At 39.9% G+C, this 20317-nt stretch overlaps 1 protein-coding gene across 4 annotated transcripts in view; it reads left to right on the forward strand.

The window, feature by feature from the left end:
• The window catches only part of EEA1 (early endosome antigen 1), a 78730-nt gene extending 59468 nt beyond the window's left edge, over nt 1-19262 (forward strand). For all 4 annotated transcript variants that reach the window (XM_062015685.1, XM_062015706.1, XM_062015695.1 and 1 more), the window contains 8 exons: nt 84-266; nt 5536-5721; nt 6511-6642; nt 8452-8637; nt 8946-9184; nt 10653-10773; nt 11337-11435; nt 12445-19262. In XM_062015685.1, the coding sequence (XP_061871669.1) occupies nt 84-266; nt 5536-5721; nt 6511-6642; nt 8452-8637; nt 8946-9184; nt 10653-10773; nt 11337-11435; nt 12445-12567 (1269 nt within the window). In that variant the 3' untranslated portion in view covers nt 12568-19262. The remainder of the gene's footprint in view (nt 1-83; nt 267-5535; nt 5722-6510; nt 6643-8451; nt 8638-8945; nt 9185-10652; nt 10774-11336; nt 11436-12444) is intronic.
• Nucleotides 19263-20317: the final 1055 nt, after the last annotated feature.

Below are 20317 nucleotides of genomic sequence, written 5' to 3' on the forward strand. Positions count from 1 at the left end.
TCTTGCCTTGCAGAAGAAACACAGATTATTGAAATGATTAAGTTTACTGTCTCTAATTGAAACTTTCTATCCTTATGTTCCAGGCAGAGCTGGAGAATAAGCTGCAACAGCAGTCTATTTTGTCAGCACAGGAGCTTAAAGCTGAGAAAGCCAAGCTAGCAGACATACAGAAGTCCTATGAAAAGCATAAGGAAAACATGGAGAAGCTGCAACTGGACCTTTATGGGAAAGAGTCTGAGCTGCTGGCAACAAGACAAGACCTTAAGGTACTTAGAGCCATTTTAATGTCATATGTGACTTAGTAGATCTGTTCATATCCATTTTGAATACCAAGAAACAGTGCAAGAACTGTATAGGTGGAAAAAACCTCTTCTGCTATATACAGAATTTAGTACTCTTCAGACCCTTCCCCTGGGACAAAGGACATCGTGAAACTAATTTATAGCTAAGGATATTTGCCAGTTTACCTGAAATACCCTTGCATTTGGGCAGCAGCTGATTGAAATATTATTCTGTTTTGTATTCTTTTAAGAGTTAATTTTTCATGTTACTTTTTCTTGTTACACATAGTACCTTTCAAATAATTTAAACAGAATAGCTAAGCAGGGCAAAGGTCTCTGACATCATGTGAGTAATTGCTGTATTCTAGACAGGCTTTACCCATGTCTTTGCCCCTTCTGCCTCTTCCTGGCTGATTGTAGAAGTTCAGAGATGTCAAACTAATAGAAACAGTAGGTTTAGAAACCTGTCTGGAATACAAGTGTTTGAACTTAATCTTTGAAGTTTTTGCTATTCCGAAGCTGAATTTATCTGATTTGATATTAGAGTGTAGTGCCTTCAAAGATGTATTGCTGGTAGTTGAGTCAGTCAGCAAAGGTGTTTTTTTGTCCTTTTTTTCTGTCCCTCTCCACGTCAGTGCCAACACTCATTATTCCCAAGGCACACTGAGCTGCAGAGGCCTGCTGTCTGCTGGCAGAGTGCGTAGTTTTGGCACTTTTATGTTTGTATAGTGTTGTTGTTCTAGATTCTTCTGAAGTTTATGGAGAAAAATAGACACTTGAGAAGGACAAGTCATCTGATCTCTTCTAGGTGTCAACTTCTGTTTGCTTTGTTTTGAGTATAAAGGGAGATTTTGGTGACTGCTTAGATTTCATCGCTCCCTTTCACTTGTCCCAGAGGAGGCCTTTTAGTCCCACCACTGAAATCGTTAAAGACCATGTGGCCATTTCAGATAGCCAAACTAGTGGTTTGGGGTTATTTTAAGAAGAGAAATAGCTACTTTACATATAGGCCATTGGAGCTCTATTAATGTTACTCCTCCTCTGTAGCATTAGATTACCTGTCACATTTCACTGCAGGTTACAGAAGCTTTACTTTCAGTGCAGTTTGGTTGAATTGCTATGTTAAATTGTGAAGAACTTCAGCATGATTAAGAAACAACAGTGATTTAAATGTATCTTTCTTGCAGTTAGCTACTATAACACACATACTTTTGTGTTAATTTCCTTCAGTGCATGGAGATCAATGTTTGGTAATGCAACGACCTGTTAAAGCCATGGGTGTGCTCAGTAACTTTTGGTAGTTTTCATTTAAGTATGGCTTGTTGCAAAAATAGATCTGAATAAGTGTTATTAAACCAGCTTGATGACCTCTAGTTCTGGCAAGTATAAAATAGGACAGTAGGTGTCCCACTTGCTTTTAAACCTGAATGGGGGTGGTAGAAAGAGATAATATCCATGTAAAAAGGTAAAATAAGGTGATGGCAATGGGAAAATGAGATTTTCAAGATGAACAGTCAGGTAACTTGATTTATTACGTAAGTCTCTGTGGAGCTGAGAGAGCCTGAAGAAGACTAGGGTCCTCAGTACTGAAGTGATGTACCACTTTGGAGGCTGTTTGGAGTTATATACCACTTTGGAGCTTGATTTAGGAAAAAAACCATTTAAGAACATCTGTTAATTTGGTTTAGTGAGATCTACTTACTATCACTTTTTTTTTCCCTGTAAAACATAGAAGAGGGAAAAGATGGAGAGCCAATCTTTAGCTGTGAGTATTGCTGCCTCGTTGCAACATTAACTTAAATAAGAAGCAATAACTTGGCTTAGAAGACTGCAAAGCAAAAAGTAGTTTCATAAAGTCTCATCGTTAGTGATGATGTTAGTGTTGAGAGCTGAATCAAAATGCCTCTCAAGTCAGAACTTTTTTTATGGTAGAGTTTCACGGTCCAATTCAAAGTCAATTATCTGGATTACATTTTGCCTTGGATGAGTTAACAAAAATGCACGATGTGAGCCAGAGCTTTGGATTTTGATTAAAGTTTGGAACTGAAGCTGATGGGTGGGCTGGGGTTCAAATTGGTCTTAACAGTAGGCAGTAGTAGATGTTTTGAAAACTTGTATGTAAAGTGAGCTTGGGTGTATTTCAGTGCAGGTTTATTAGTAGAGAGGGAACTTTTGGAGAGAGTCCAGCGCAGGGCCACCAAGATGATCAGGGGACTGGAGCATCTCCTTAAGGTGAAAGGCTGCTGGAACTGGGGCTGTTTAGAGGAGAGAAGACTGAGGGGGGATCTTATTAATATTTACAAGTATATAAATCGTGGATGTCAGGAGGTTGGGGCATCCCTTTATTCTATTGTATCTAGTGTCAGGACAAGGGGTAATGGGATGAAGCTGGAACACAAAAAGATCCATTTAAACATAAGAAAAAACTATTTTACTGTGGAGGTGAGGGAGCCCTGGCACAGACTGTCCAGGGAGGGTGTGGAGTCTCCTTCCTTGGAGGTCTTCAAGACCCGCCTGGACACATTCCTGTGTGACCTGATCTAGATGGACCTGCTTCTGCAGAGGGGCTGGACTAGATGATCTCTGGGGTTCCCTTTCAACCCCTACCATTCTATGATTCTATGATATGAACTCCTTCCACAGTTTGAAGCCGAGCATTGTCCAGGACAAGCACTACGGGGCCGTATTGTGAGATCCTAGCAGTGCTAGGTTTTATTTAGTTAAAAATACGACGTGGGAGAACATAAATATGCTATTGTTGAGGGCAGGGTTTCGTATGATAGGCGGCGGCAGCGTGTCTGGGTGCCGTGAGCAGGGTGGCGGGTGTCGCTGCTGGGAGGGGGGGGGGGACATTGGGCGGTTTTGGGCCGTGCGTAGAGCTCCATCTGCTGGCACCTGCCGGGAGCGGCAGCGCCGGCACCGCGGGCTCAGCTGCGGCCGGGGGGCCGGGGCGTCACCGAGAAGGCAGCGATCACGTCCGCCAGCTTTCACAGCCGGACATAACGGCCTTACTTGAGAGGGAGCCGCAGAGCGGGCAGCTGCTCTCGGGAGTGCCACCGGCACAGCTGCGCCCTGCTTCAATAACAGACGACACTAGCAACCGAGCTTTAGCCAGGTGCAAAGTTTGAAGCTTTAAGTCTTGCAGAAGAAAAGTGAGAAGTGTTGTAGTGCAGATAGAAGTGAGAACGTAGTTGTAATTTATGGGTGCTATTTGCCGCAAATTTGCTTTGGTTTCAAAGTGCTCAGTCTGTAGCAGTAACCGTGCTCATACATTTTTGTCTCTGTGACTGGAAAAAGGCATTGGGTAGGATTTGAGAGCTTGTAAAAGCTATAGTTTTTGAAAAAAAGATAATATATATAATAAAAAAAGAATACCACTATATGTTTTTCTACATATATTTTCACACATATATTAAAATATGCATATATCTCTCTATATAAATAATTTGTGTACACACAGAGACTATGTTGGGGTTTTGTGTGCAAAAGGCATCTCTTATGTAAAAGATTTAATAAAAATACAAAACTGTTATTCCTGCCTTGTTTTTGAGTTAGTGCAAACATACTTTGTGTGAATCCTGCTCTCCTGAGCTCTGCCAAGTATCCTTCAGTCTTGGCATTTGTGCTTTTTGTAGTCAGTCCTGGTTTCCTCTGTGTTCTCAAAAGAATGTTTCTTTGCCTCCAATATTGGCATCGCTGTCAGTATATTCAGGCTGCCAAACCTCAGGTCTGTAAGTCAGGAGCCTAAGTTGTCTAGATGCAGCCTAACCCTTCTTAGGAAGTGAAATCTGGTTAGCATCTGTGAATAATTTAGTGTCTCTCCATGTGGACTGGGATCAAGACTCATTTGTGCACCTCATTTAGGTGGAATGTATCCAGGTTCTGCACTCAGCTAGGACCAATTCTGTTGTTGGCACTATTGTTTGCACTGCACCAGCCCAAGTTGTAGTGAGCCAGACTATGATATCTTTTTTTACTTTAATTTATTTAAACTCTGTGCTAGTCATCACAGCATCTGTTTTTATTTACAAAAATAAGTACAGATTGGTGTCTTTTGTTCTGTACCTTGTATTCAGTTTTGTCTGTGCTAAAGAGCAAGCCAATGACTGAGGATATCTTGTTGGGAGAACATCTTCTGTGAGCAATAGCAAAACTGAATGGTAGTTAAATAAAGGGCATTACAAGGAAGGAGTGGGGGGCATCAGAAATCGTTTTATTTTTAAATCAACAAGGAAGTGGCTAAAGCATTTGCATAATTAAGTGAAGTCAAAGTTGTCCTTGTTCCTTTTAAAATCGCTAACCTTCAACAAGAAGTTTGATTAGGATTTAAGTAAGAGCTTCAAAAAGAATTTAGTTTATCTTAAAAGAATTTAAATCCTTACAGGTTCACTTATTAGTCATAATAAATCTCCTCACCTCATATTCTGTATCTTAACATCAAAAACTTCCATAAAATACCAGTACTTTGGAGGAGTGGAGGAATGTGCTTCTAAGGGGAGCTAGTCCTTGCCTAAGCCTTCAGAATACTAACTCAAGAACTTTGATTGCCGAGAGCAAACGGAAAGAGCCTTGGTTGCAAGCTCCAATTTCTTTCTTGTATTTTTGAGACCTATTGTAGGGAGATGAATCCAGGTTCTTTTTCTAGGTAATAGGAGAGTTGGAGGCAAATTAAAACATAACCCATAGTAGATTTTGAATGAAAGTTTAAATTTTATGTTTAAAATGCCGATGCAGCTGAAACTGGAACGTTTTGTCCTGACAGTAGCATTGTTAGCTTGTACATTTCAATTCAGGATTTTCAGAAATTTTACAGTCACCCTAGCACTGGCTTTGTTAAGTCACTGGTTAAAAATAGCATTGAAAGACTTTTGAAATCTTCACAGTATACCTTCACTGTCTCTTACCGAATATCTGTCTAGAGTTCTAGAGCAGTTGATCTGTCCAGAGAATAAATTTGTGTGAGCAAATTCGAGTTCATTCTGTTTTCATCAGTCACCTTTCATTCTCTACCTTTCTATACGTTTTCATCTTTTCTCTGTGGAAGGGTGTAAGATGGAATATGTACAGTCAGGTATTCCTACTGGAAATGGTACTGGGGTAGTTTATTTTTACTTAGGGTAACTTTGTAACCTAGAAGTTTCCGTAACTTTACCAACATTTGAAGCTAAATGTTGCACGCCAATACTTAAATGACTGTTGAGTATCTGAAGCTCTTGTACTGACAGATAATTCACAGAACTCTCTTTGTATTTAGTCCACAGAAGAAAAACTTGCTCTAGCTCAAGAAGAATTAGTTTCCAGCAGAAATCGAATTGCTAGCAGTAATCAGCAGATTCAGGAACTGAAGAAAGCAAAGTCTACATTGGAGCAGGATGCCTCAAAGAAGGAGCAGCAGCTGGGTGAGAAGACCAAAATGTTACAGGATCTTCAAAATGACAGGGTAAATGCCTCTGGCTTTTGCAATCTTCGCATAGGCACTTCCACTCCACACAGGCACCCTTTGTTAATTTGTGACATCTATAAACAAGGGACATTTTGAGGGCATAGCAATGGCAATTTTACTGAACCTCTGGTGCAAAGGCTTTTAAAAGACAATTGAAGTGAATTTGGTTTGAATAGGCTGTTAATCTGTTCTAAGTGGCCAGACAAGTGGAAAAACATTATTAGTTTTAAATCTAAATCTGCAAACATGCTGCTATTTTTTTTGCACTATGAACTGTAGATAGAGATATGTGTCAGTTGTTTGCCCTTAAGTTAAAAAGCCTGCAGGTAGCATTTAGATCCTGGTTGTTTTTTGTTTGTTTCAGTTTTATATTTTCACAGAATCACACAATGGTAGGGTTGGAAGGGACCTTTAGAGATCATCTAGTCCAACCTCCATGCTAAAGCAGGTCCACCTAGATCAAGTCACACAGGAATGCTTCCAGGCGGTTTTTGAAGACCTCCAAAGAAGGAGACTCCACATCATCCCTGGGCAGCCTGTGCCAAGGCTCCCTCACCCTCACAGTGAAATAGCTTTTTCTTATGTTTAAATGGGACTTTTTGTGTTCCAGCTTCTTTCCATCACGCCTTGTCCTGTCACTAGATACAGCAGAAAAAAGTGTCTCCCCAACCTCCTGACATCCACCATTTAGATATTTGTAAATATTAATATATATATAATACTAAATATATTGTTTTGTGAACTTGGAAGATGTAACTTTTCTAACACTTTTTTTTCCTCTTCAAGATTTTGAAGGAAAAGGACTTGGCTAATGAAAAATGTAAAACAACAGAGCTTCAGGAAATAAAGAGTAGACTTGAAAAAGAAAGTACCAAGCTGAGTGAAGAGCTTAGAGCCTGCAAACAAGAATTTGAAAAGGTATATTGAGGCAAACTGAATCTTTATGTTGTTGGTTATCTAGTAAGAAATATGTGCCTACTTGGTAGGCGTTATCTGGAATGGCTTTGCAAAGATGGTTGCTGTAAATATCAGTATTACAGGCAAGGGAACCAAAGGACAGATTTTGTTGAGGTTCCTTAGCAATGCTGACTTGATTAGGGATAATTCTGGAACATCAGTGCACACTGTTCCTGGCCAGGTAAGACACATAACTTGTCTTAGCTCCAGAATGGATTGTGTGTCCTGGCTTTTTTTCTCTTCCACTGTCGATTCGCTGTGTATACTCTTGCTTGACTATTCTCAAGTGCAGAAGTACTGTCCAAAAGTGTAATGAATGTGAAGTTTCCCAGGCATTCTAGGCACATCTGGTACTTTTCAAGGATGTGTGGTAGAAGCTCACTTGATGTGCAGTGGTTTCTGAACATGTCTTAAAAAGTTACAGTTAGGGAAAAAACAATGTCAGGAGCCTTGTAAAAGACTCTCTTCCAAAATCATAACAATCAAATGAGCTCTCTAAAGGGTAAAAGTTTGGAGGCTTTAATTAAATAACTTTAGTCTTCACTAAAACAAATTATTTCTAGCCACATTCTCTGTATTTCATATTTTAGTGTTCATAGGAACATACACTCTTAAAAGGTTATAGTTTGTGTTTTTCATATTATACTGATAGTAGTTACATTTGCATCTGTTAAACACATAGGGTTTAGGTTGCTGCACAAGTATAAATGAAGGTACAGTCCTTATACACTAGTAAAAAGAAAGTAACGTGATACCTTATGAATTTCAGATGTTCTTTTGTTCTCCAAACCAATAGAAAATAGTCTCTTATAGAAATCTGTCCTTTGTTTCTGTCAAGACATCTATGCCCAGTACTTTGTTGGATTTTGGGCAAGAGTTATAATTCTTGACATTCCTTAAATCTCTGTTCTTAATAAGAAAATTTGTCAAGATGTATATAAAATGTGTGCAGAGATGGCAGCTTAATAGTCATGTCTTGATCTCCTTACAAGAAATCAGACCAAACCAGAAATTGCCTTCTAAAAGCTTATACTCTGCTTCCTATCTCCTACCAAGAACTGGATAGATATGCACTTGTATGGTATCCCCCCATCCCTGTTCTCTTGCTGTCTTTTGTTTGGCTTTAATTTGTGATGTGAATTTTGATTTATGAAAAACTGGCAACCCCTACTAGTTGGTTAGTACCTGAGTGCTCAGCTGTGGAATTTTAAGGAAAATGACTCCTATAAATTTAACTAAGTATTCTACTTCAGGATTTTTAACGTTTTATTACAGAAGAACAAATGAAACTAGTATTTGAAACCAAATATACCATCTTACTTGCTTAAAACATAGAGTAATTATTTATACATTGAAGATGAATAAAAACTAGTTTTCTTCCATCAGTGTTTGTTTTTTGCATCATCATTACTATGCTTGTAGCCTCGTTGTTGCTACTAGAGAACAATGTGAAGTAAATTTTAGCACAGACACTAGAAAATTACAGTGGACTTAACTTTTCAAAGAACTCAAGGAAATAATCCAACTTCAGTAGAAACATACATTTCTTTAAAAAACTTAATGTTGTTCATAATGAAGGTGTAAATTTAAAATCTTAGATCATGAAAATGAAAATTGCTGATACTTTGTGCTGTAAACTCATCCTTTCTTCCAGTGATGAAACTAAAAATCATTGCTGTCCTCTCTTGTAAAGAATCACAGTATTTTTTAATTAAATGATTTATATTTTCAATCTTGCTACTTTAACTTTGAGCCCCTGTATCCTAACAGGAGGTGGCAAATCTCAAGGATGCAAAACAGCTATTGATTGAACAGAAATTAGAGCTGCAGGGCAAAATAGATAATATGAATTCAGCTCTGGAACAGGAGAAGAAAACTCATCAAGCTGTCAAAGATCAGCTGAAAAAGAGAGAAGAGGAGCTGAAGAAAGAATGTGCTGAAATTGAAGCTAAACTGGTCAGTATGTTAGTGAGTAAGACTATTGTTACATGAACATACATGCCTTTGGATTCTTTTGGGGATGGAGAGGAAGCAGAGACTTGGCTTCAGCTTCACATTGCATTAGTTTTTAAATGACGAGGTCAGAAATTTTTGAGGCGTTTCATGGTGTAGGAAAATTTAGTGGGATGAGGGTCTTGTCTAATAGAGTTTGTTGGTTAACAGTAGTGATTCTAGCACAGCAAGATTCTTCGCCTCAATTACATGTAGGGAATAGGGAAGGAATATTTGGAAGGTCGTTTTTGACTGCTCCATTGTTTTCTTAGCACACAGAGAAAAAAGAGAAAGACGAAGAAAACCGGAAACATGAGGAAAAGGAGACCAAGCTCACAATGCAGGTCACAGCTCTGAATGAAAACCTGGCTACCATGAAGAAAGAGTGGCAAAGCAGTCAGAGGCGAGTGAGCGAGCTGGAGAAACAGACAGATGATTTACGTGGGGACATTGCTGTCTTGGAAGCAACGGTGCAGAATAATCAGGATGAGAGAAGAGCATTGCTGGAGAGGTAAGCTGTGGTCCTGACAATGTGGAGCCATAGTCTGGGAAATGCATAACCTCACTGTGAAAACTTGTTTCAGTTGCTTTAGGATTCTCTGTGCACACTTTGTTTAAATCCATGTTTGTTCCTAGCGCCTGGGCTGTGGGTGCGGTTTCCAGAGTGTGACCTTCTGTCATCCCTTGCAAATTGCAGCAAGGGGTGTTGGGAACAAACTGTGCTCTTTGTGGGCTTTGACAGGATGACTCTTTTGTAGAAGATCAGGAAGACTTTTCACAATCTTACTTATTACCAAAGCCACAGCTCTGTGCTTGTGCTTGAAGATCTATGCCCATCTGTAAGAGCCTTCTAAATCCATTGCAGTCCTCTGAGCTTTGAGGTGTGTAGGTTGTAGCTTCTCATCTCATCTCTTGTGTGAATCTTGCAAGGCCTGGCAGAGAAAGCTTCTCTTACCAGAGTTAACTATAATTCTGCATCACTCTGGGGCTTTGACTCAACCTGAGTAGATGCACTGGTCATCCAGAAGCCTGGAAGAGACTCTTTAGTACCTCCAGTAACTTGGAATTTGCTATGGGACTTCTAGCTATGCTCACTGCGCAATGTTAGGAGATTGGCTGTGTAATTGGATTCGTTGGGCTAAGGGTCAAGCAGGTATTTTCTTGCTCTTAAAAACCTGCAGTTTTCTTTTCTCCAGTTCTGCTGTTGTCTCTACAATATATTTAAATCCTGTGTAAGCAGAAGGCCTTTCTTTCAGGCAGCAGGAGACCTGCAAGGCAGCGGGAGTTACCCGAAATCAGCAATTACAAGGATAGAAGAAGCACCTGTGAGATAGGAAGCTTTCTTTGTCCTCATTTCCTGCCATGTCTGGTGAAGGCTGAATGGAAAACTTTTTTGATACTGTCAGGCTTTATGATTTGGCTCTTGAGCAGAAGGCCTCAGGAAAAGATTGAATCAATTCATGTGTGATTCTCTTTATTTGGCAATCTGTTGCCATCCAGTGCTTAACTCAGCCAGTAGCTGTTTACAGCTTGGCAGAAAAACACCCTTTGAAATCTGACTTTCTACAGTTAACTGAATTTCAGCTGATAGGAGTTGGCCTTGCTAAAAAAAAAATAGTATTTCTTTTCTGCTTTGTTGTCTGACCTGATCTACTGCAGCTGGTTTGTAAAAGTGTTCTGTTGCATGGGAGGACTAATCAGGGCTTACTGTTGATGGACTGCATTCAGAACTGTTCCTGTTTTGGGAAGTAACTCCAGATATTAATGAGCTGCAGATATTTGGGAGCAATGCCAGAAAATCTTAAAGTGATTGTTACAACAGAAAATTTTCCAATCAAGGTGTCCAAGAGCTTTTCACAGCGAGGATATTTTTGGCTGGATTTTACGAGAGTAACTTCTCAGACATGACAACCTGCCCAAAGGAGGCAGTGTTCATTGTCTGATGTGCTTTGAGCTGACTGTGTACTGTGTTTCCTCAGGTGTATAAAAAGTGAGGGAGAAATTGAAAAGCTTCAAGCCAAACTTGTTGAAATGAAGAAAAAGCTAGACAACACTACTGCTGCTATGCAGGAACTTGGCCGAGAAAACCAGTCATTACAGGTATCATTTGATTTGAAGCAATTAAACCCATTGATTCTCTGTGTGGGAATGTAAGAGAGTTTCAAGTTTGTGTCAAATTGCTGGTGGATTATGTTTCCAGAGAGATTAAGACATTATGCTCTGCTCATAATTTTGAACCTTTAAAGAGTTTCTCTCTGAACACATACAAGATCGTAGAATCATAGAATCATAGAATGGTAGGGGTTGGAAGGGACCTTTAGAAATCATCTAGTCCAACCCCCCTGCAAGAAGCAGGTCAACATGTCCAGGCGGGTCTTGAAGACCTCCAAGGAAGGAGACTCCACAACCCCTCTGGACAGCCTGTGCCAGGGCTCCCTCACCTGAACAGTGAAATAGTTTTTTCTTATATTTAAATGGAACTTTTTGTGTTCCAGCTTCATCCCATTATCCCTTATCCTGTTGCTAGATACCATAGAAAAAAGATCTTAGTATGATGGCAGAATTGGTGCTTTTATACTGCGCTGGGTAGGGCATGCAGTGAAAATAAGGGAAATTAGTAGGAATTAGACATGCGTTCTGCTTTTTTCATATCTTTTATGTAGATCAAACACACCCAAGCTCTCAATAGGAAATGGGCAGAAGACAATGAGGTACAGAACTGTATGGCCTGTGGAAAAGGCTTTTCGGTGACAGTGAGAAGGGTAAGTGTGTTTTACTGTATGTGTGGGGATTTTGTTCTTCTGTTGTTTTCAAACTCTTAGATGGGACACAAACTTAAGAAAACGGCCTTCGTAGTGCTGTGATACTCAAGAGCTTTCAGAATACAGTTATTGCTTATTAAAAATAAAGCTTTGAGCTTACTTTATTCCTGGTTCTTTTGCCATATTAACAGCATCAGTTTAAAAACTGTGTTAAAATCCCCATAGCTAGCAAGCAAAATGCCTCTGTTGTAAAGGTCTTTACAGTAAGCTTGTTTATAACCAGTCTGAACTGGATTTGCAAGGATAAAAGGAATGTAAATTTATTCAAAATAGATATCTGTGAAAATATGAGGCACAAGCATGATCTGGTGCTTTGTGGCTATGCATTTCTAAAAACTAATTAGACAGTGAACAGATGAAACAACTGGATGTATTTTAGGGCTGTAGTCAGACCTTCTTTGTAAAAACAGCTGTGGTCAGTTAAGATGTTAGCATCCCTATGTTGGCAGCATCTGCCCTTCCACCAGAGATTACCATCCCTCCAACAAGGGACTTGGCAGCGAAGCAGATGAGGGATATTCATGAGATTCATTTTGCAGTGCTTCCTGACTTGGTCTGAGATGACTCCCTGTTTTGCATTATTTTGGTGATGTTCTTTGGGTAGTCTTTGAACAAAGACTACTGGGTCCCTCGCTTCAAGGATACTTTTCAATGTATAAGCAGGTAGTTACATGTAAGATGCATGTTTTATGTGACCAGAACATGTTCAAGAGGAGGATAAACTTAAATGAACTTCAACCAGTTCATTTCCAAAACTGATACAGTCTCCTGTCTCAGTGAGGTGCTTCTGAATATTTTATTCCTACACACTTTAGAAGGATTTTACTGCTATGTACTGGGTAACTACTATTTAAAAATTCCAACTAGGTTCTCAAAACTGAGAGCTGACTTGACATGACAAGTGATCCTGTCTTTGTTGTTCAGCATGTATGTTTCTTCTCTTTCACAGCATCACTGTAGACAGTGTGGAAATATCTTCTGTGCCGAGTGCTCAGCAAAGAATGCCTTAACTCCCTCTTCTAAGAAGCCTGTCCGAGTCTGTGATACTTGCTTTAATGACTTGCAAGGATAACTGGCTGTTGTGAGTGACAAAACCATGTTACACTAAAATTTATCATTTCTGTGGATGCACTTCATTCAGCACTCAGACTACTATTCAGTTTGGACAATGATTGTAACACTTGGCAAAATTTAGTATATTTTAAAATGTTTATTGATACCAAGTAAAACTATTGTATTTTTTTGTGAGACATGGGCTCAGATCATCCATAGCTTATTGCCATTTATCCTGGAAAGAGCTTCTATGTCTAGATTAGAAATACCCAGTTATTTGTAAATAAAGTTTAAACAAAGGAGTAACAATGTATTTTTTTATCTTTTATTTTTTTGTTCAAGAGAAACGGCGTTTATGTGAGATTGCAGTTTATTCTTGTTTCCTTCAAAGAAAAATGAAGATGCAAAAACTTGTGAGGATTTTATGTATCAAATGTTGCTGTAAAAGCATAACTAATTGTGGCATTTAATTGCATAACTGATGTTCTTTATAACCCTTTGTGATTTTGTTTTCTTTCTGTCTCTCTGATTCTTGGACTTTTTTCCCTCTAAAGTTCAAACTCCACAGGGAGGGTAATGGCTGGACTCAGCTCCAACTTGATTTTATTTGCCTACTTAGAACCTATAGTATCAGCACCTGAGTCCTTACTCAGCTACAGGGCTTGGATACTGGAACATCTTTACACATTCTGTATTGCATAGTTTGTGTGTGTGTGTGTGTGAACAAATGATGAGACCACCTTTAAATGGCATTGTAGGAATACTCCACAATACGTTACAGTATTTTATCCTGTTTTGATTGATTTCACTTTTACATATTTAGTGATTTTAATATTCCAGAAACTCTTATATATGGGTTTTAAAAAGCAAACAAACAATACTGCTAGTAGCCTGTAGCACACGTCTCCCTGTGTCCGTAGCCTGGAAGCCCTGAGAGGTCCTTGAGATTCTAAGGGGACATCCAGACCTTCCATGCTAGATATCTTACCAAGAAAAAGTCTTTTTTGAGACTGCTGCAGTTTATCTGACCTTTTCTTCTGTCCCTCCCCTCAGCTTTTGGTGGAAGAAGCTGAACTCTTGCTACACCTAACAAACCTCAGTTTTCCATTGCTCCATCTGATCCCCGTTACTGGGAGGTCTTAAAAGTTAGTTAGTTACATGATTTAGTGTGCTTAATGTGGTGGTGTGAATCTCCTACTACTGGCTTAGTTGTAAGCCGAACAGCTCTAAATAAGAGGCCAATATATATGTCTTCATATTTTCTTTTCTGTACTTGCAGCAGAGGTTTCTTGTAGAGTTCATGTAGGCTCCAAACTCTTTTTGTTCTGATTTTGTTTATGACTGTTGGTTCTTGCCTACCTATCTGTAACTTTTCTTCCCTTTGTATCATGCATTTCAAAATTGCAAAGTTTCTTTCTTATCGTTTGGGCTGATGCCTTATTTAAGGACTCTTTCTCTTAAATACCATAATAAATTCCCCACACCCCAAAACTTCCGTGTCTTATGAAATTTTGCCTCAGAGAGAAGGACGGTGTCCTGAATGCCTCTCTTTCTTGCCTGAGGTAAGGAATTGAATTCTGTCACAATGATGGAAGCTTAGCCATCTTTAGGCAGACTTGTGTGCTTTTATCTATTGACAGTATGAATGAAGAAGAATATCCTCTATGAAAAATGTCTAGTCCTGATTAACTCTCAAATGAAAAAGCTTCTTAATCTCTCATATCTGGAAGTAGTTATCTATATGTTTCATATCCCTTCTTACTTTACCTGCCTGATTCTGAATTTGCAGCCTCAAGGAGTCTTCCTGAATTAATTTTCTTGAAATGAAATTCTTGTTTCCCAAAAGCCAGATGGATTATGTAACTGATCCTCCTTGCTGTAAAGGGGTTTGTGATATGACTGTGGTGCATGTGAAATTACTGACCTTCTTTTCTGGTTCAAATTTGAGAGCGGCTTGCTCAGAAGAAACAGTTGCTGCAATTTTTCCATATGAACAGAGCCTCTGGATTCACAGTTTCTCCTCATCAGTGTAACTGTTTGGCTTAAGAATGCTTTGAATAGAAAATAGGAACAGAATCTCTGCCTCTGGGAGTTTATTTTCTACTTATGTATTTATTGAGAGAATCCAAAGACTTTATGTTGGAGCCTTTCCTATGTCTGACGTGTGACTTCAGGGATGTGGGAAAAATAAAGACATGACAGTCGTGCTTCAGCCTCGATGCCTCAGCTCTGCCCTGCTGGGTAACACACAGAGCCTCGTGCTGCTCTGCGGGTGAACGATGTCTGTGGGGAGCAGAAGGGATTCCGGGAGACACGAGAGAAGCTTCCTGTGACTGCACAAAGACAAAATGCATGAGGCAAAGGAAGGTGGAACCCTTTCAAGGGGAGCTAGGAAAAAGGTTAAAAGACTTGCTTGTGCTCAAGTGTTTTGCTTTTGACTGGGAACACGTGAAAGCTGAGGAGAAAGCTTTGTAGTGAAGAGGAAGTAGTAGAAGCTCTGGTAGGGTTGTTTTAATTCAGCCATTTTCTGTACCTTTGTGTGAAGACCAGTGGAGTCACCTCATTCAGCTGGCTGCTGAAGCAATATGACCTCAGATCAGACCTTGGCCTGGAGCTCCTCAACTTTGAGGGCAAAACCAGCTTGATTTCTGAAGGCTGCTTTTGCTGACCCTTTTGACCAGCTTTTAAAGGGGATAGAAAGGTGTTTCAAATAAACATTTGTAGAAAGAGGAATTGTTAAAATCTGGAGGAACAGTTGTGGAATAGAAGCTTTCATGCTTGAGATTTCAGTCTGCAGCAATAGGTCAGGATTTCTGCAGCTTTTCAGAGTGAATTTATGACTCCATTGATAAACCTTAACACTCGCTCTTTTGGGCTTACGGTTCTTGCTGCTGGTCTGTGTTTGTTGACAAGTTGATGGTATAATAGGCCTTATAATGCTCTCTGCCTCTGAGAACTTGGTAGTTGTGCTCAAGCTCAGTAAAATGACCTATGACATACAAAGTAAGGGAAACTGGAAGGTGAAAAGCTTTGTATTTATAAATCTGCTTGCAGAGTCTGGTTGTTTTAATAGGCATGTTTCAGTAGGAATGTGGGGTTTTTGTTGCACTGCTTTGAAATATAAATAATAGAAAACCTAGTAAAAAACCTGGTAACTTTCACCACACCGACTTAAAGGATTCCAGAGAAAATAGTTTAATGCACTGATTTTTCAGACTACAAACGGAGGAACGGAAGGAAAAACTAAGAAAACGACAGAAGGGACTAGAGCCTTGGAACTGGATGATGTGTGGTAATGGCCTCTAGCAAGAACTAGATTGATTCACTGAGGAGATGCCATTATAGAACAAAAAGTGGAAATAATGGTAAAAGCAGTGCTCAAACCAGTAGGTGTGTGGGATCCTCAAGTTGCCTTTGATTAAATGCTATCATTGTGACATTAGAAATGGTACAGTGAAGTGTGGTGTTTGTTCCTGAAGTTGTCCCCTCTGTAGGACACTCGGTCCACGTTCAGAATTGCTAGGGCAGTAGCACATGAGAGACCAGCAGTTAGGTGGGTTGAGCCAAACAACGGTGGCAACTGGAAAAGGGTGAAGCATTGTCTTGCTTAGGGTGGGAACAGGTTCTTTAGCTTCCCAGAGACGTCACCTCTCTTCCCAGTCCCTTGAGCTACAGTCCCTTGTGTTACTGCCTCCAAAATGCCAAATCCTGCTTTTGCTACTCTGGCCCCTTGCCAGCAATACCTATTTCATCCTTCCTTCCTGCAGCCCCTCTGGAGGCGGGTAACATTGCAGGGGTCAGTGGCAGGCTTTTGATCTTAACTGGTTCTGCTTCACTGTCATTTATTTCTTCTCCCCATCTATTCCTTCCCTCCAGTAATCTTTCCCCATCTGCAAAGTTTGAACAAAAAGGATAAAATTAATGAGTCACAGTAGGAAAAGTTCTGTCTGCAGATGAAGAGACAAAAAGAATTTTCTACTGTAGCTTCCAACAGAGGCAAGAACTTTAGAAGGATCTTGTTTTTCAGCTGGCTTCACTCTCTGGCACAAGAGTCCAAGGCTGTAGGGTACAGTGTGGGTTTTCTCCTCTGTTTTTGTTAGGTGTCAAGCCACCAAGCTGCTGTGGAGCGTGGAGCACTAGGTACACCAGAACAATGAATAACTGTTTTTGTTGGTTTTGGGACGGTTATTTGTGAATCCTCACTGGAAAAGCTTTCTTGGTGAAGCAAAAACGGATTTTGGAGCAAAAGCATGAAGTAGCCTTGCTGTGTTTGTATTGAATTGGCAAGAACAATTGAGTCTCTCATGCTAGATGTAAGAGAAGTGACATTCCTGAGGAAGGGACCTGGAAAACTCAGTACTTTTTGAGATTGTTAAATGTCAGTTAAACGTGAAGTGGGAACAAATACTTGTTACAAAACTTAGAAAATTTATGACCAGTACTCAGTGGCAGATAAAAAACTGCTGGAGCCTAAGTTCAAACTGAATATAAACTGTGCCAAAAGGAACGATATGGTGGTTTGAGTGTGTTGAAACTGAGAAATCAGTCCTCCAAGTACCAGCTCTCCCACTCTGTTATTCTTGGAGGATTAGGAAACAATACTGTCATTTGCACTATGCACTTTTTGCTGTCTAACTGGATTATAATCCACAGTAAGTAGAACGGTGTAATTTGCAGTGCATGTGTTAGCTGTAATCAGTGGACCCAAGGTTTCTCTTCAGCTGGACTTTTCGCTGTTCTGCATTTTGCCTCTTGCTGTGTAAAGAGAATTGCACTCAGAATTCCTATGTACCAAAAATGGGATTGTCATCTGAGAGCACGTGCAACAACAAAAACCATGTAGTCACGCACGTGTTGTCTTTGTAGAGCTTCATTATAATATGGGGAAACGTGAACTTTATGTATTTTCTAGCGTCTTCTTAGTTTTCCAGTTCTTAATTTTTTGAGGTCTCAACCTCAACATCCCTTCCAGGATAAGTTTAAAAATATTGTCCTACCACATCCTCTCCAGAAGCACTAAGTGGTGTAGTTTTCAAAAACAGCAATAACTGGGTAGTAAAGTCCCATCATGGAAACTCAGTTTTGGGGCTAATTTTGGTTTGTTTTTTTTTTTTTTAAGGGTCACTGAATAAAGAGATTTGCATTTTTATAGAGAGAACATTAGATGCCACTTAAGATCACAGTAATGAAAAGGGTAGGTACTAGTTAATGTAATAAACTCCCTTTTGTGTGTAGCTCACCGCATACTGTGCACTCAGTGTGCAGCAGATAGAGGAGTATCTGCTCATCTGAACATTACTGAAGCCCTGCTAACCCTTTTGGAGCAACTTTACTATGAAAGCAGAAGCCTGGTAGGCGTGGTTTCCATTTTTTCCTCCCTCTGTGACCTAAACCAAAACCAAATTCATCTGTATTTCCTGCCCTTATTGGGTAAAGAGGGCCGGGAAGGAGCGTTTGTTGTTATATGTCAACAGGCCAGTGCTGGCAGGTCCAGGCTCCTGCTGTTGGCTTTATGGCAAAGTACCCTGTTGCATCACGCTAAAGCTCGATTCCTGGCGTAAAAGAGATATTTGAAAGAATGCCTCGCTGCGTTAGCAAATACCAGAACTTTTTATAGTAATGTGTCCAAAATGCTGCTTGTATAGGATTTGTCACTTTTGTAAGAAAAGAAGAAAAAAAAAAAAGGCAAAAAGCCTCATCATCGAACCCCACCGTTTGATGCCGTTAGATAAGGTTTCATTTAAACTACCTCTCAGTGTGAAATTCAAACGTTAGGTAAGTTCAGTAGGGTTTGCTCACTGTCATGTTGTGTAAGAGTTCTAGTGAATGCCAAAATTGCAAAAGGTTATCACCAAAAAGGAAGAACTTTCAGAATTGTTTGGGTTGTTCTTCTTTTCATACGTTTGAAAGCATCCAATAGTTTCAAGTTATTGTAAGCTCTCTTCTATTACTTTAACTTCCGTACTTTCAGTCTTGCGAACTTCAGCTGCTGGACAGGAAATAAATCATAACCACAAGCTTTCACAATCAGTCTGCTGAGTAAAAATGATTTTGTGTGCAGCTTTGCTGTTTGGCCATAGAGAGCCTCATTCACCAACTGTACCATTAATTTAGTCTTTTGTTTCTCCTTCGGTACTGGAGGTGTATGACCTCGTTGAATGGTGTTCTGTAATGGACGCGTGCCACAAATTACATCGTCTTGTTTGCCTTGTTTCTGAGTTTCAATGAGTTTATTGTTGCAGATGTGAATATTGCTCATGCAGCTTAATTCCTGTATAATTGTATAAAATATAAATGGAAAAAAGTTCTTACCCACTATTTAGAGGTAATGTATTATAATAGCCTTACGTTGCAGTTTCACCTACAGAGTACTGCACTTCTTTTTAAACTGGATCAGTGTAGATAGATTCTTTTGCATGAGTGTGTTTGGGTTTTGTTTCTCTTTAATTGAAAGTTCGATTCTCTTTAAGTTCTTCTTCCAGTGTTTGTGTTTACTACTTGTGATCATGTAGTTGTGCCTTACATCGTGACAGAATTTAGTCTGGCGTGCACTGTAATTCCTGAACTCTGCGATTTGGAAGGCGACGGTGGATTTAGACGAGAAGACGACACCACACATCAACCCCTTCTGTGTGAACTATGATGAAATGTTATTGAAATGTCACTTTTGTTTTCTAACCTGTTAAAGGAATGATTAATGACAATAAAAACAAAAAACTGGACATTTCTAATAGACCAGTCGTGTCATTTAAAACTGCCTTGTCCCATTTCAGACAGCAAAGCAGCTTTGAAATGGGAGATATATCATTTAACAAATGCACTTTTGGGAAGCCACACATCTAAGAATGAACTAAACACCTCAGTTTCTTAGACTTGTGGGGAACTGCAACAAAAGCATTGTTTCGTGGTCCTGAGGAGGCAGGGGTCATGACTGCTTTTCAAATCTGTTTTTTCACAGATTAAATTCAGAGTCATTTTTCCATTCCCAAAAACTGCATGAGGCTGCTGGATATCCTGCATTCAGTTGTAGTCCTTCTGCCACTAGCTGTGTTCAGACATCACTTTCAATACAACTACGAGAACTGGAAGACTGGGAAGAAGCACTTGTTTTAGATCTTTAGCCTAATGAAGGGCTTGCTTGTCAGGTGGAAGCCTTTCAGGGTGGAGCTGTGTTGCAGAGTGAAGCTGATTAATACATGTGGGATCAGTCCCGTGACAAAGCTGTGGTTGAATTGTGGGAGCATTCACAAAAAACTGTATTGAACTATTGAAGCAGATCTTCGTAGGGGATCGGTATAGACAGTAGAGGACGATGGACAGAATAGGTCCCCTTTGAAAGGCAATTTGAATTGTGAAGTTAATTTCTACCTCAAATGCTTTCTGGGGCATCTTTTTCTCCAGACCACAGAACAGACTGTTGAGCTTTTATCTCCCTGAAGACAGCCTGCAGGTGAATACTTTCTTTCCCTGGGGTGTATTCCTTGGAGATGTGCTGGCCTCCAGGAAATGCTGAATCTCTGGGACTACTTTGTTGTCTGGTAAACTGAGCAGACCTGGCTTAATGTCAGTTTGGCAAAGAGGTGCAAAATACCCACTCACTTCTGCCAGTGCACCAGGCACAGAACTTGGTCTGTCAGGTGTGACTTCTCTGGGCTGAAAATATCTTTCTGTCCTATCAGCATTAGCTTCAGGATACCATGAGGATCTGGTGAGACACCAGAGGTGGAAGGGCCTGATGTAGGGTGCAAGGGTGCAGCAGAGGTTGGGAT

This window comes from Colius striatus, chromosome 1 (assembly GCF_028858725.1).
Source record: "Colius striatus isolate bColStr4 chromosome 1, bColStr4.1.hap1, whole genome shotgun sequence".
Taxonomy (NCBI): Eukaryota; Metazoa; Chordata; class Aves; order Coliiformes; family Coliidae; genus Colius; species Colius striatus.